The sequence below is a fragment of the Arvicanthis niloticus genome, chromosome 13 (genome assembly GCF_011762505.2).
Source record: "Arvicanthis niloticus isolate mArvNil1 chromosome 13, mArvNil1.pat.X, whole genome shotgun sequence".
NCBI classification, from domain to species: Eukaryota; Metazoa; Chordata; class Mammalia; order Rodentia; family Muridae; genus Arvicanthis; species Arvicanthis niloticus.
This window is the reverse complement of record NC_047670.1, coordinates 32,302,076-32,319,288: the sequence shown is the minus strand read 5'-3', so window position 1 is coordinate 32,319,288 and position 17,213 is coordinate 32,302,076. Positions and strand designations below refer to the sequence as shown.

At 40.6% G+C, this 17,213-nt stretch overlaps 1 protein-coding gene across 3 annotated transcripts in view; it reads right to left on the bottom strand.

Annotated features, from left to right (window-relative positions):
* Col14a1 (collagen type XIV alpha 1 chain) overlaps nt 1-17,213 on the bottom strand; it is a 207,977-nt gene that overhangs the window by 140,624 nt on the left and 50,140 nt on the right. For all 3 annotated transcript variants that reach the window (XM_034516485.2, XM_034516486.2, XM_034516484.2), the window contains exons 6-8: nt 6,408-6,563; nt 5,441-5,560; nt 2,574-2,738 (exon numbers count right to left, since the gene is read on the bottom strand). In XM_034516485.2, the coding sequence (XP_034372376.1) occupies nt 2,574-2,738; nt 5,441-5,560; nt 6,408-6,563 (441 nt within the window). The remainder of the gene's footprint in view (nt 1-2,573; nt 2,739-5,440; nt 5,561-6,407; nt 6,564-17,213) is intronic.

The window sequence follows — 17,213 nt, the reverse complement described above, 5'->3', positions numbered from 1 at the left end:
CTCGCGTCCCAGAATGCACCACAATGCCTGGCACACAGTGGAGCTAGTAATTCTTGAATAAAGCATTCTATAACCCGCAAACCAAGCAGCGAGTCTGAGTGGTTTCTAAGTATTTTTTTCCTCCCGTTGGCAGCTCTGAAAGATGCACTGTTCAACTTCAGAGTAATAAATGTTAATGCCTGGTACAAGTAACTGAATCAGTTTCCAAGACTAAAATGCCCACATCGTTTATTGCCCTCCTATGTTACTCGAATATGTTGCAAAATACTTAGCAGTCATGTTCCCGTGTGTATTTCCAGTGTTTTCCAGTTTCTATTATATAGATACTTATGACTAATGTCAAACACGTATGCAAGGTCAAAAGAAGCAGATGAGGGATGCAATGCACATAACTAGCTCTTGAAAACCAGGTACGAGATGGGTCATGCATACCACTGTTATACAGTACTCGCCTCACCATCCACAAACACAGGCATGCAAACAACATGGATTTAAAACTACTCGAGTAAAGTTTGAATATTAGGCATTTTGTATTTTTTCCCTTGGGACTCTTCTAGTCTCTCTTCTACGAATGGAAAAACGGAGCAATGACAGTTATATAGTTCAAGACAATATCCTCTGCTTACTTGAACAAAGATGATATGCTTCTCTTAGATGCATCTTTTATGAGCCTTTTTATTTTCCATGCTAAGAGTCATAGTGCTATCTCTGAAAATATTTTAGACCAGGGTCATTTACAGAGCTCTTGGAAAGTGTCGAGGACCGGGTGGGGTTTTGTGAAGAAGCAATGAAGGTACAATCTTACCATGTAATGGTTCACTGTTTGTTTATAGAGAGCTTGCAGGGAGTCGGGAAAGAAACAAAGAACATAGTGTTAACAGTTTCTGCAACTACTGCCAAACATGTCAGACACTGATAATAAATTAGTTCTATGCCTGAAGTGGTGGTACATGCCTTTAATCCTAGCACTCTAGAGGCAAAGGCAAGTGGATCTCTGAGTTCGAGGCTAGCCCGCTCTACAGAATGAATTAAAGAAAACCTGTCTTTAAAAAAAAAAAAAAAAAAAAAAGGCTCTCTCTCAACTGCCTGCTGATCCAGTTGTAGAGCTCTGGGCTCCTCCAGCATCATGTCTTCCTGCATTCCTGCATGTCACCATGCTTCTCATCATAATGATAAAGAACCAACCCTCTGTACCTGTAAGCCAGCCCCAACTTCACAGCAATAGAAACCCTAACTGAGACAGTAGGCTTAGAAGTCTGGAGTCAATTTCAGTCCTGCACCCACTGTTACCTCTTGTGACCTCTACAAAACCTGAAAGTATTCTCTTGTCATGGAGAACTGTCTTACAGAAAGCTCATGAAAAGACTGAAGCATGATCTTAATAAGCACATCTTAGTGAGACTAAAGACTGACAACAGAATAATTAACTGTGTGAAATATAACTAAGTGGGCCACTCAGAACAGGAGACTTCAAGTGTGTTCAGAGCCCTGTTGAGGGATTTGCTATATCATTTTGATTAATGTTTCACTGTCCTTGGAAATCAGGGGTTTTTTTTTCCTGCCAAAGTTTATTGGTCTCTACTAAGCAGAAGACCTTCCTCTTGCCAGAGAAACTGTAAACATTTCAATCGAAGGCAAAGCTTATCATGTAAATATTTTGTAATTATTCTCCATCTGTTGTATATATCTGTTTTCATAAAATGATAGCTTTTAAGTCAGTAACACTGCACGTCTTTAATAGCTACAGGACTTCTAACTCCTTGGATATGTGAGAGGAGGTCTCTTCTTGTTCAACTAGCAAAGAGAGCTACAAACGGACCCTGCAAAACAAGTCATGGGGAATTAAATGGAAACGAATGTGACTATCTTTAGCATGTCACTATATGCTTTTTCATCTTGTGCTCAGTATTTGTCTTAGGGATCCAAACACGGTGGCTTACGTGACAGAATCACTCTTATTTTAGACACAAGAAGCTGGACTCAGATGGCAAGCCAGATAAAGAAAGCGCTCAGGCTTGACTCTCAGAGCGATGTGCAGTGCATTGAGTGGCATAAGCCTATGTTTGCAATGAAACCTGAACCATTAGAGACACATAGCAACACACTGCAACCATGTATGTTTGCATCTGTAATCCCAGCACTCAAACAGAGACAGGAACCTGTCTTAAAAACAAACAGGATTGGTTAGATGGCTCGGAGGGGAAACACATTTCCCACCAAGCCCAGTGAGTTCCATCCTCATATTTTTTTCACTCTGGTTCTTAATCGAAACAAGGTTTCTCTGTGTAGTCCTGGTCATCCTGGAACTCATTCTGTAGATGAGGTTGGCCTCGAATTCAGAGACCTACTTGCCTCTGCCTCCCTCCCTAGTGCTGCTATTATAAGTGTGCACTTTCTCGGGACTTACATGGTAGAAGCAGAGAAGTGACCCCCACAAGTTATTATCTAAACATACGCACACACACACACATGCACGCAAGCACATACACACCCCACCCCTCCATTCATGCACTAAATAACAAACAAAAAAACAAATAAAATTATAAAGCAAAATCTAATGAATGTATCCATACCTATAGCGAACAGCTCTACACCAGACTCACGAAGGTTTCTAGATGGTGGGATAATATCATCTTGGGATTTTCCATCTGTGATTAAAATGCCAATCTTGGAAACGCCACTCCTCGATCCCGCTTCTGGTTTAAAGCTATTCTCAAAAATAAAGTTCAAAGCAAGACCTGGGAGAAATAAACACAAAGCAAGCGTCTCTAATTAAAGTCTTCTAGTTTGCAAAGTGTATCCCCGTGGTGAGTAGCGCTAAAAGGATTTTTATTAGATGTGAGCTTTCTTTTTCACAGCAACCTGATGAAAAGGCCAAATCCACTAGAATAAAGGTAATAAAACAAACCTGCTATTGCATCAGGGGTACAGCATAGAGGATAAAACATTCTGGATTCTTCCCTGGACTTTTCCTCAGGGAATGCCAAACATAACAATACCAGCAGAGCTACTGAAAAATAATACAGTTGATTCATCCTAATAATAACTATATTTCTCTTGGATGAATCTTTAATAAACATTTTTGTCTCTAGCAATACTTTAAGAAATCTCTTATTTCTTTATTTTTCTTTCTCTTCTTTCAAAATATGCAAAGCAACAGGCATCTTTATTGCAAGAAATCTTTTAAACCACCAAACTGTTCTCCAAACATTTACTGGAGTCTTGTTGAGGGTCAAGCATTAAGTTAGATGATAAGACTCCTCCTTTCCCTCTCACTGATCTTATCTGTTTACTTGTTCATTTGGGAGGCCAAAACCAAGGATTGACTCTAGAGCCTCACCCCTGCCTCATGGAGCTAACCACTGGTCTGTGTGCCTGGCTGAGTTCTAAAGCCAAGCTATTGCCTTTGAGACACTTTTTACCTGGAAAGAAATAAGAAACCATACAATAATGTTTCTGTGTTTAATAACTTTTCATGGCTATTAACAATTCCACTAAAGTATGCCTCAGATTGGGAAGGCAATTAATTATTAAGGGGCCAACGGTTTATTTAGAAATCCTTAATAAGATCTTCATGGCTAAAGCTGAGCCTCCAAGCCATGCGCTAGTGAAAAGCAACAGCTGTTCTAAGGTTAAAATCTGTTCAAATAGGGCTGGAAACATGGTTCAGTGAAAGAACCCTTGTCTAGCCTGAGAAGCTTTGGGTTCAATCCTCAGCACACACAAAAAAAGGAAGACGTAAGAGGAGAGCGAGGAGGAGGAGAAAGGTAAGGAGGAGGAGAAGGAGGAGGAAGAAGAGGAGAAACAGGAGGAGGAGAAGGAGGAGAAGAAAGAGAAGGAAGATGAGGAGGAGGAGGAAGAGAAAGAGGAGGAAGAAGATGAGGAGGAGGAAGAGAAAGAGGAGGAGGAGGAAGAGGAGAAGGAAGATGAAAAAGATGAGGAGGAGGAAAAGAAATAGGAGGAGGAAGAAGAGGAGGAGGAGGAAGAGAAAGAGGAGGAGGAAAAGGAGGAGGAGGAAGAGAAAGAGGAGGAGGAAGAGGAGGAAGACAACAGAGTTTGGTGCCTGACATTAATTTGGGGGAAATTCTCAGCCATTATTGTTTCAAGAATTAAGCCTTCCTCTGTCTCTCTTCTTCTGGTTATCTCTTGTTACCACATGTGTCTTTCTAGCTGTTCTACAGTCCTTGGATGTCTGGTGTTGGTGTCCCTTGCTTTCTGTATGGAGTTCATCAAACTTAGAGATTCTCCATGAGCCACAGCCAGTCCACTAACTCCACCAAATATGTTCCTCATTTGTTTTATAGTGGGTGTTTATTTGGGTTTTGTTCCCCTCCTACAGCTAGTATTTCCTTTGGATCTTTTAATTGGATTTCCATCTTTCTCTTTGTATTGCTCCATTGTCATTGCATATTGGTCTACTTTATCCATTAAACTAATTAGTGTACTAAAAATAAAAATAAAATAAGCCACATTGATACAAATCACTTATGTTCATGCTACAGATAATTTTAATGTAAATATTGTTATAGTTGTCAGAAATACAAGTGGGTCAAAAGTCTTTAAATATTTTCATAAAAATTAGTAATCAACGTTTCAAATAAGGGTAATGAAAAATCATTAATTAAAAATAAGACAGCCTTGAGTGTGACGATTCACCCTCAATAGAAAGATGAACAAATAATATGCAGTGAGTCTGAGGTGTTTCTGATTGCACTTACCCACTTTATATCAAACAGTGCATCATGACAGCCTTACATCTGGACACTTAGCATGTGCATGGTACTGTGTATACCATCATGCAACACAATGAGTGCTGCCTGCAACTCTGGGTTCAGATTCAAGGCTATTGTGTGCTATAAATTGTACCATTCATACTGAACATAGCAAGTTTTCTACTTATAAAGAAAATGTAGTAACTAGCCAGGCGGTGGTGGTGCACGCCTTTAATCCCAGCACTTGGGAGGCAGAGGCAGGTGGATTTCTGTATTCGAGGCCAGCCTGGTCTACAGAGTGAGTTCCAGGACAGCCAGGGCTACACAGAGAAACCCTGTCTCGAAAAAAAAACAAAAACAAAAACAAAAAAAAAAGAAAATGTAATAACTGTGGAAAACAATAATTTTTAATGCTTTTCTATCATCATTCCTCAGAATCTAGGTATAAAATCAATATACTTTTGGATTGGATTGGATTGGATTGGATTGGATTAGGTTTGGTTGGCTTGGCTTGGCTTGGTTTGGCTTGGATCTTAATGCTGTTTGATAAAGTCACCATCTAAGATTGTTTAATGTTGCATGGTAAGGAAGAAAGAAAAAAAGAAACAAAGAAATGAAGGAAAGAAGAAAGAAAACACTATGTCATCTCTTTAAAAGGAGCAAAATAAAGTAATAAATTGTTCTTTGGCAAGATATTTAGTTAAGAATGTGCACTGAAGAAAACATACCTGTTAGGGTATTTCCTCCTTTGTATGGAAGGCTTCGGACAGCGTCAATCACTTCATCTTTTGTGTTAAAGGCATTCAAGTGCCACTCTATTCTGGGGTCCCCACTGTACTGTGCCAAGCCTGGAAAAGAAGGAAGGAAAAGCACCCCAATAAGTTATGTGCTACTCAGATCTCAGGATTATGCAAGAAAGCAGGCTGAGTAAGGGCCTCATCTGTCTAACATTCTTTTCTTCACCTGGCTGTGGGCTTTCAAAGAGAATTCTTGGCATCAGCTACAGAATTCTAGGTGTATGCATCTGGAAGTGGAGGGAGTTTACATATTTTCTAGTTATTTAGAAGCTATCAAATAATAAGGTATTTGGCATTTAAAAGAAAAGGGTAGGTCATATATAGATAAAAATTCTAGATTTATTTGTTGTCTTCTCCTCAAAGGAATGTTAGTCCTTAGTGACTACTTAAAAGTTATAACTATAAAACTTTTATAGAGAATATATTATCATGTTGCTCAGAATATGACACAAAGATTTACAGGAGTTTTTTTTAATATCTTTTTATCTTAACTAGAATTACCTTGACAAAGATACATTGCTAAAATATTATTTCCAACTTTTCGATTCAACATTTCCCTGGACTTGGGTGTTTCTTTTAAATACAGATGACTGTGTGATAAGCTCTTATGAAAACTATGTTCTAAAGCTTTATTATTACCTATAATAAAGAGGAGAGTTTCCAAAGAATTAACATATTCAATAATCAGGTAAATGATGGCATCAATTGGAAATTTTAATGGGGATAATATAAAATTGTTAAGAATAGATATTTACTGATCTGAAAATCTGCTTTCAGGAACAACCATGTAGTTGATCCTGTAACTTTGAAGGTAACTACGTAAAGGGATTTTTAATTTTTTAAGAATCTCCCCAGAAATTTTCAATAGCAACTAGCTTCAAGGGCCCAAAAGTTTTACCGATTCTTGTCTTTTCTGAGCCCACGTTGAATGCTGTGACCAGGTTTTCCAAGAAATTCCGCACTAGCCTGAAGTTAAATCTCCCAATACTCCATGATCCATCCACCAGGATGACAATGTCAGCGATGGCTGGAGTCTCACAGAAGAATTTTACTTCTGCAAAGTGCAAACCATAAAAGCGCATGTGTTACTGTCAGAACTTTTAACAGTGGGAGTCCATTTCAATGTCGTTCAGATAACTTAGTGCTAAGAACACAATAAAGTTCCATCAAAGCTGCCATCTTTTTTTTTTTATAACTCTTGCCTTAAATGCATTCTTCCAAGGAAAAATTTGTAGTAATGGTTGGCAGCAGACTTGAAGGTTCTGGAAACAGTTAGCAAAGTGTTGTCAGGTTCAGGCCAACCTGGCAACTCACCCTGCTGTACGCTTTAAAAAGTGGTGTCTGTACAAAATCTTTCGGCCTTGAGCTTCAGCCTGCAGGAAATTCTTTCCAGGAAAGGTCTCAACAGTGTCATTAAGGGTCATCTTCCTGGGATGAGCTGAAAGTGCAAAGGCTGCTTTCCTGCCCTGGTATACCTACGTGAGATAAGCCTAGGCTAGGTATTTAATCTAAAAATGTTACAGAGACCTTTGGTTAAGTAAGATGTTAATCTGGAAAAGAGAAAATTGAAGAAGGACTCAGGGCTCTCCCCCAAGTCTACTTCATGTGTTGATATTGTTGTTGATGATGTTGTTGTTGCTGCTGCTCCTGCTGCTGTAGTTATTGATGCTGCTGTTGCTTTTCATGTTGTTTCTATGTGACAATAAGATTTTGCCCCTAAAGATCAGTTAAGTAACTTGTCTTTTCAATAGTTCGGTATTTCACATAATGATCCATAATGGACCGCAAGCTGTTGATGTGGAACCCCCAGGATCTGTCCATCATGGATGGTGCCCACCCACTGTGGGGATGCTGGGGAAGAGGAGAGGGAACCTGTCTCCACAAAACAGATGGATGCCTGAGTTAACAAAGGTCTGTGGATGCTGAGTTGAAACCCATCTCTGTTCATAGAGAGCCAAGATGGTAGTACATTCTTAATGTGGTTTATAAATCCTTGAAAATATTATGGCATTTTCAGTGTCCTACACGTTTCATACTACAGTTTATCCTTCCCATACTTCATCTTTGCTGGATTTTATACTAAAATAGAAGTAATTTGTGTGTGTTTGTGTGTGTGTGTGTGTGTGTGTGTGTGTGTGTGTGTACATGCTTTTGCTCTTTTCCAGACCAGAAAATCCCTACTTGGTTTAATGTCTTAACATTAAAATGACAACATAGCAATATTTGAAATATAAGTTGTATATTGAAAACCAATATGCATAAAATCACAATCAAAGAACTGAGCTATCATCAGGAAGTGCTCACTGGTACAACAGCGGCAAGACTATGGAGTGGGGATCCCAACTGCTGTATAGATTGAATTCCGAGGTCTACTACACAGGAAGTAATTCACACCTAGTACTGTAAGTATCATCTTTAAAACCCACGATTAGGGGAAGTCATTAGCCCTGGAGGGAGAATCTATTGATGTTGTTTTGTTAAATAGACATATTGTTGAACTGCCTTGGAATTATTCATGTTTATGTTGATAGATTGTTGCTGTTCTCAGGTCAGAGAAGCTACTTATGGCGGTGGGGAGTAACTAATGCAGAAACTCCTAACTGTTCAAACTGCTGAGAATAAGCGACTGTCAGTACTCTGTCACAGACAATATTTGTATCAACCTTTCTCTCCAAGGTCAGAGAAGATTGAGGAAGAGAGGACAGGAGAACTTAAGAGCCAAAAGAGAGGGACATGTGCTGTGAAACGCTGTCTCCTGGAGATGGCATGGCAGTTGCACACATAAACTAAGAGCAGTTGTGGCTGCCTCCACAAGCTCAGACAGGTCCAAGTTCCAGCGTGGAGTGCAGAGAGGTTCCTGATACCCACCCCAAGCTGAGGAATTATTGGCAGTTAGTCTATAGCTGCTGAGGAAGGTAGAGCCACTTTTCTTTGAACAGGTGGCCATTGGTAGGTTGTCCGTGCCCCAGTGGGTGATACACCCACATGCTTGTGGGCAACACTAATTGGATTCAGTGGGTTATGCCAAAAGTAAATGAATTGGGGATAGAGATTTATCAGGAAAGGTTGGAGCTGGAGCCGGAAAGGAGGGGGATATGACCAAGATCCATCATACATGTGTATGAAATTTTGAAAAACTGAAAAAGCAAAATGTTTTTATCATTAAAAAAAAAAAAAAGATGGTTGCACTAGTGTAGCTGGCAAAAGAGACAAGCAGTTTAACAAATTTGTCTTTGCATCCACCACACCACATTTACTTAAAGGAGTTTGATTTTTTTTTCCAGACATAAATATGCATGAAAGACCCAGATCTTTTTACCAGATGAAGAAATAATGTGTTTGCCAACGGGCTACTCCAGTCTTCATATGGAAGCTAAATGGTACAACTCAAGCCAGAGGTATTACTTACATTCTCAGCCCTAAATTCCCCTCATTTAATAGAAGAAAGATACCAGCTTTGCATTTGAGACTCAGTTCTACTGTAACTTAAGGCTAAGGCAGGTACTGCCACAATTTGTGGAAGAGAAATTCCTTAGTTTTGGACATAACCTAGACAATGGGTTATCTTATTATGCTTCAAGAACCCATTCTTATTAGTTTATAGATGAAGAATGCCTACTCACAAATGGTCTTGCTTTGTTTCTTTAAAAAACTTCTACAAATATTAAATAATTAGGAAAATATACAAAGGTTTTCTTTTGAATTTTCCCTTTGCTTACACTTTCATGGGCTATTTTCTGCTGGTTTTGCAGTGCTAGGCATTGAACCAAGGGCCACACTCATCTGAGGCAAGCACTCTCCCACTGAACTATCTTCCCAGGCTTAGAAAAGACCACAGAGTGGAAATTCCTTCTGCTTATCCAGAAGAATGAGGAAGCTTGTGTTTACTCTCTTGGAATGATTTCCAATAAAAATATCCTCTTGATTAAGCTCACTTATAAATTAAATAAGTTATAACTAGGTCACTGGATAATATAAAATTGAGTTTAAGTTCAAATATTGATAACTTTAATGATACTAAAGTTTGAAAAGTTGTTCACATTAACAAAACACCTTAAAGAAAAACTAAAATCCATGCCTTCGATCCCTAACCACATCACTGGAAAGTCTGGTGCTAGAGGACCCCTGGGATTTGGGGCTACATGGAAAGACTGAACTCAAACAAACTGAATGATAAGAAGATTGATAAATTACGAACAGGAAGAAACATCACACAGTGGGGGAAACTGGAAAACATGACTCTCAAGAATAAAGAACCATGGGCAGACGTTCAAAAACACAAGAAATAATGGCCAACAAGTGAACAAATAAAAACTTATTTTACTGCCCAAAATGAGATCATAGTGAAATGTGTGTTCATTCAACTGGCAAAAATTAATAGATGTATGGACACTTACAATTGCTCTCAAGATGAAAAATTCCTCAGCAAACATCTACCAAACCATGCATGGAAACACTTGTTAAAGCTGGAAAATAGTGAAGGAAAGCTACCAGTGTGTTCACAAGTTGGATGATTCAATATAATAATGGTATCAATTGTTCTGAAATTGATCTTCAGATTTTATCCCCCAATAAAATCCTGTTAACACATGTTCTGGTTTGTGTCTGTTGCTGTGGTAAGTCACTGACCAGAACCAACTGGTTTTAGAGGTCTGAGTTGACTGTGTAGGAATGACATGGCCGGCAGGAACATTCATTTCACAGAGGCCAGGAAAGAGTCAGAACCTCACATAATTCAGAACACGACTGCCCCACTGACCTATATCCTGCAAGAAAACCCAACCTCTTCTTTCTGCCTTTTATTTCCTCCCCACCATGCCATCATATTGTGAATCTATCAAGGAATTTACCTATTGATTAAGTCAGAGCCCTCTCCTTATTTAATTGCCTCTAAAATCACCATCATGGACACAGGCTTTAGCGTGCTTTACAAAGCTCTTAGGTGCATCCTGATCCAATCAAGTAGATAATTAAGTCAGTCACCACAGCATCCTTGATGGATTCTCTTCCTAACCTGGTCTTAGTTCTTCCTGGAGTATCTTACTTCTTAGAAAAGCACTGTACAAAAATGAGTAATAATTGCTTTATGTCCATTATCTTTTATGTTGTTAATTATGACTGAGCTATGACTGCCTACACACTTGAACAAACATTAATCTATATGTGTCTATGGAAGTGTTTCTTTTTGGTGAGACAGTAAAGCAGATTGTTCTGTCTTCTGAGTGTAGGCCTCCATAATCAACTGAATCAAGCCTAAATAGACCCAAAAACAAACTAGGGAACTTCTGCCAGCTGTCTAGACCTTCTGGGACAGCAGTTTTTCTTGCCTTGAGCTTGCTGGGTTTTAATCTCAAATTGACACCATCAAGGCTCCAGCCTTCAGATTTAAATGAAAACTACACTGTTCTTGTCTCCTGAGTCTCCTGCTGGCTGGCTGCCTCCATGATTTTATACACCTGATCCTTATACATCTCCTTCTTTACAAATATCATTTTAATTAAAGATCAATATTGATCCTATACAATAACTCTTCTTCCTACTTCACAGAAAAGAGATTGAGTAACTGGAAAGGGTAGGAACTCTGCCTACTCCTCCCACACTGAGAAAATGGAAAGTCTAAATTCAAAGATAGAGCTGACTACGAAGCCTAGACGACTTAGCCAAATTCACTTCAAATACTATCACAAAAGAAGAGAAAAAGATAGAGAGACGGGGGTGGGAGGGATGAAGGGAGAGGGAAACAGACAGAGACAGATGAAAGGAGGGAAGGAAAATTGCCAGCCTTCCCTTATGTGAAGTTACACACAGCATAAAATCAAACCCATAGGCATTTGTCCTACAGTCGACCTGTAGTGCATAACACCACAACGACTTGCAGGAATGTGAAGCCCAGTCACGGCACCAGAGCCAAGAGAACATTTCAGCTGCCACTCAGAGTCCTGAATCATAATAATAACTGACAGCCCTATAAACAGCACAGTCATCACGTTCTCCTCGCTCCAGGGCCTGGGAGAAGACAGCTGCTTCCATATTTAAAGGACTATCGCCTTAGAAGAGGGATTAGAAGTTTCTGTATGCACACACGTGTCTACAGGTGACAGCTTTCAGCTCAATTACAGGCAGGATGTCAGCTTTGGGTAGCAACACCATCTCTATTAACTAAAACAGATGAGCTAAGCATGGCAATGCATAGCTGTAACCACAGAACTTGAGAGAGTGAGGCAGGAGGATTCTCATCAGTTGAAGGCCGGCTTGGGCTACATAGTAAAACAGACCCAAAAAGACATGCATGGTATATACAGATTTATAAGTGGATATTAGCCATAAAGTACTGGATAACCATGCTATAACCAACAGACCTGAAGAAGCCAAATGACAAGGAGGGCCCAATGGAGGATGATTGAATATTTCCCAGAAGGGGAAACAAAATAGATACCGGGCGTTGATGAGAGGAGGGAACTGAACTGGATGGAAAAGGGGAGGGGAGAGGGAAGGGAAAACATGTTAGAGAGAGAAAGGAGATTGGCAGTGAGGGGTGGCAGTCTCTAAGATGTGCCAGAGACCTGGGATGAGGGAAGCCCCAGAAGGTCTATAGGAGCTATGCTAGCTGAGAGTCCTAGCAGTATATGGATGCTGAAGTGATCGCTTCCTGTAGCCCGGCAGAACTCCCAGTGGAGGGACAAGGACAGCAACACACCCACAAAACTTTCCACCCAATATGTATCTTTTCTACAAGATGTGCGGAGACAAAGACAGAGCAAAGACTGAGGGAATGGCCAACCACTGACTGCCCCCAAATTGAGACCCCCCACAGTCAAGAACCAACCCCTGACACTATTAATGATAGTCTGTTATACTCGCAGACAGGAACTTAGCATAACTGTCCTCTGAGAGGTTCCACCCAGCATCCCATGGAAAGAAATGCAGAAACTCACACTTAACCATTAGATGGAGTTAAGGGTGTCTCATGGAAGAGTTAGGAGAAACTGAAGAACCCAAAGAGAACAGGGACTGCACAGGAAACCAACAGAGTAAACTATCCTGGACCCTTGGGGGCTCCCAGAGACTGAATCACCAGAGAGCAAGCATGGCTGGACCTAAGCTCCCTGCACATATGTAGCAGATGAGCAGCTTGGTCGTCATGTGGGTCTCCCAGCAACTGGACCAGGGGCTGCCCCTGAGCCTATTGTCTGCGTGCCTTTAGATCTCATACCACTAAATGGACTGCTTTGTCTGACCTCAGTGGGAGAGGATGCACCTAGTCCTGTAACGACTTGATGTGCAGTGTGTGTGTGTGCGTGTGTGTGTGTGTGTGTGTGTGTGTGTGTGCGTGCGTGCGTGTGTGTGTGTGTGTGTGTGTGTGTGTGTGTCTTTCAGTCTGGAACCCAGAACATTGGGGTAGGTAGCAAGGACATGACAGGGACAATTTGAGTAGAGTTATTTGGGTTCTGCAACAGTTTTCAGATGCAGTTTTCTCAAAGTCTAGAGCGAGTGAGTAATAGTCTCATTTGTTTTCAGCTTGTCCTAAAGTATGTGGCTCTGCAATTGTACAGATTTTTTTTTTTCTGAATACCTAGCTGTCTACTTACCTTAATTGTTCTAGGTAAATACCTATGAACTCAACGGCTCAGCAATCTCTATGACTAATTCACTAATAATAAAAAGTCCCTGACAACTGTAAGCCCAAAACACCTGCTCCTTTTGATGTCAATAGCTAACTCCGCAGAGACAGTCACAGGGCATTCTAGAATATTCTTAGATGAGAATTTAGGTACTAATCAGAGAAGCTCTACTCTTCTGAAAAGATATGGACTCTGCCAAAGTCACTGTCAGTACTCACAGTAACAAAATAGCTGTTTTAAATGTTACAATTTATTTCTCAAATGTAAAAATTTGAAAGTTTACTTTGCATGGAACTAGTTCTGACTACTGTAGAATTTATCAGTGGGAAATGATAAGTGTCCAAGAAAAAGAAGGTGTCCAAAGTTTGTTAAATACCAAGGGTTATAGAGGATGAATGAGAAATCTGGAGGTCTAACACTAGGAGATGTCCAATCCCCTTGTCTTCTTGGTACACTAGGATCCATCTAAGGAATGGGTGAATAGAGTGTTGGGCTCGATGGTTACTGGCTGGCTGATGTTGTCGCCCTTTTAAAAATGTATAACCTATAACTCCTGGCACAGACAGAGAAAGGAAACAGAATTTCTTTTCTTTCTGCTGTATTCAAAGATCTTTTAATACACATGGCCTCTCTAGGTCTTCTCCTGGATTCAGAGCCTCTTTCCTTAAGTCCACAACAAGCCAGACTATCCACAGATAGTTCTAGAAGAGCCATGAGACACTAGTACAGTCAGTGTTGCTGATATGCTCAGTCTCCTAAAAACACAGATCACAGCTACAGATTCAGCCAACCACGCAGAGAAAGTACTTTAAAAATTATATCTGTAATGAACATGCACCTTTCTCTTTTTCCCTCGATAGATAATATAACAAATATTTCAATTACGTTACTCTATTAGGTACTGTGAATAATTCAGAGATGATTTGAAGCACATGGGAGGGTGTGTGTATTATATACTCATGTTGAGATCATTTTTAAAATGTATTTATTTAAGGGACTTTAGCATGCTCGACTTTGAGTATTTGTAAGGCTTTTAGAGTCTGTCTTCATGGATACTGAGGAATGACTATATTTTCTTTTTAATGTATACACACATACATGTACACACACACACATATATACATGTAGGCACACACACACAGGAATAGAAATGTAATTTCCTTAAGAGCGTAATATAAACCAGACATGATAGCGTTGACTGCCCTCCACAGCCCTACATGCAAATACTGAGTATTGTGCTCATTTGTAAAACAAAGTTGGAGCTTCGAGGGTTAATCTGTCCAAGACTTCACAACTAGACAGAAAGAAGACGGTATTCCAGGGACTATTTGACTCCAAACCTTGCATGCTGTCTAAGCTATGCTGACACAGTAACAAAGACAGTGAGAAGAAGACAATTTTGAGAAGAAAACTGCCCATGCAATGATGTTCCTGTTTACTCTCCCAGATTCGAACTGGAAAGCTGCTCCTCTTCTGATGTCTTGCTGAGCCTGGCCACTCAGCCTCCAGGAAGGGCACGAGGCATTTACTGCCTTGAGCTTGACTCACTGGTTTTGCAGCGGCTCTGTGTTTCAACAACACATTAGGGAAAGCACAGATTGCTAACCAGGAGCAAAAAAAAAAAAGGCTGAAATGAGAGAGAGTCCCCTTCCACTGCACGTTTATTGCAATAGGTCAGGGTCTCCAACCTTGTAAAGTCATTTCCCTATAAAAAGACATGATTTTTGTCAGATTACCTCTTCATGAAATGCTGGTGTCATGTACTGTATAACTGTTTATACATTTATGTATACCTAAGCTATGAACTTAAAAGGAGTAAAAAAAAAATTTTCAGTCTCTGACCCAAGAACCGATTTTGCCCCTTTGAAGATGGTCTCATACCCACTGAAGGAAGATGCATCTAAGGTAAAGCAGATTTAAATGGACAAGTTACACAGTTTATAAGGTTTTTTGTTTGTTTGTTTATCTTCAATTCTTTCATGGGGTGACTGTTACCATCTGCATGGGAAATGTCCCCCAAAGGCTGGTTTATCTTTGACTACTTGGTCCCCAGCTAGCGATGCTGCTCTGGGAGGCAGAGATGCCTAGGAAGAAGTGGGTCTGGAGGTGAAGCTGAAGGAGTACAGCTTGATCTCGCCTCCTGTCCTGTCTCTGTTTCCAGATCCACAGCAATGTGAGAAATTAGCTATCCCACATTTCCACTGCCATGAAGCCATGTGCCAATCATGCCATTCCCACCATGATGGCTTGTATCTCCTCAGATCATACATAAAACCAAGAAAGACCCTTCCCCCTTTAAGTTTCTTCTTGTCAAGTATTTAGTCACAGCAAGAAAAGGTGACAAATACGGGGGGAGAGGGGAAGCAATTTACTTTAAGACAACAGCACATGTGTTAGAAAAATCCAGAAAATCATAAAATACAATTACCTCTAGTAAACTTGTGTGTGTGTGTGTGTGTGTGTGTGTGTGTGTGTGTGTGTGTGTGTGTTGTGTGTGTGTTCTGAGTTAGTTGGTTTTTGTGTCTGGTCGTTTGGTTGTTTTGTTTTTTTCAAAACAAGGTTTCTCTGTGTAGCCCTAACTGTCCTGGAACTTACAGGCTTGAATCCAGAGATCCATTTTCCTCTGCCTCCCAAGTGTTGGGATTACAAGTATGCCCACCACCCAGCTCAGTTATTTGGCTTTATCTTTTTTGGTTTTTTTTCTTTTGTTTTGTTTGTTGTTGTTGTTGTTGTTGTTGTTGTTGTTGTTGTTTTGGATAGAGTCTCATGCAGAATATACGCATTTGAACTATATAAGGATAGCCTCAAGCTTCTAATCATCCTGTCTCTAAAGTGCTAGGAACACAGCCATGATTCCCATGACTGGTTTTATGAGGTGCTAGGGATTGAACCCTGGGCTTTGTGCATGCTAAGCAAGCCCTCCACCCGCGAGCTACATCTGCATCTTCTTTTCAGTTAATCTTGATCTAATCATTGTGCATCCTGATGTGGCCAATAAGAGTCCTGTGTCTCCTTGCTCATGGCACTTGATTCAGAAACGAACATATGATTGAAGTAGACCGTTACAACTCCTCTTTAGACAGCTTCTAAAGTAACTAGGCTAAAAGTGTTGTTCAATAGAAGAGTGCTTGTCTAGTGTGCTTGAGTCCCTGGGTCTAATCCTCAGTAATGCAAGGAAGGAAGGGAGGGAGGAAAGGGGGGAGGGAGGGAGGGAGGGAGGGAGGGAGGGAAGGAGGAGGGAGGGAAGGAAGGAGAAAAGGAGGGAAGAAAGGAGGGAGGGAAAGAGGAAGGGAGGGAGGAAGGATTATCGAGGCCTTCTCCATTATGAGACTGTAATCTCTTGCTACTATGTAATTCTCTTGAAGAGAACCCCCAGGCCCTTCATAATGACCTCTGGAAACTTGCCTATGAGTAAAGCCATCCTAGAAGAAAGCAAAGTTAGGAGATGGGGAAACAAGGAAGAACAGCTAATACTGGACTGGGGCCCTAGGTGCAACAATGAGTGAAACACAGGCATGCATTGCCCAGGGACACTTCAGTCCATAACTGACATATATGCAACACTGTGTCTCATACTCTACAATAGTGCTGAAATGAGCCTGCCATCTAGCAAGATCTCTACCTTCAGAATGAAGTGTAGTGTATGCCTCATCTGTTTGTGATGATGTTGGTGGATGCCAACCAACTGCATGGCCAGTCTTAGAAAATACAGCACGCAGACTAAGTACTGAACATAACATTTGAAAATGCTGATAAGTGGCTATGTTTGAGGTTTGTGTTTACCATGAAATGTATCAGTTTCTGACAGTGTATTTCTCCTATTCATATAATTCAACTATACAACATATGCAGTGTCAGGCTAGCCACTGCCTCCTGTATCTCACGTTAACTGTACTCAGTTGCATCAGGAACCAAGGTGAGTAACAGATCTGTGCCTACAACATTAGTATAAGTAGCAGTGTGGGAATAGCTCAACGGGTAAAGCATTGCCAAGCAAGCAATAGACCCTGGATTGGAATACCTAGAGCCTGGGGAAGGGCACCATGCGGAACAGCACACATCTGTTATCCCAGCTCTCCTAT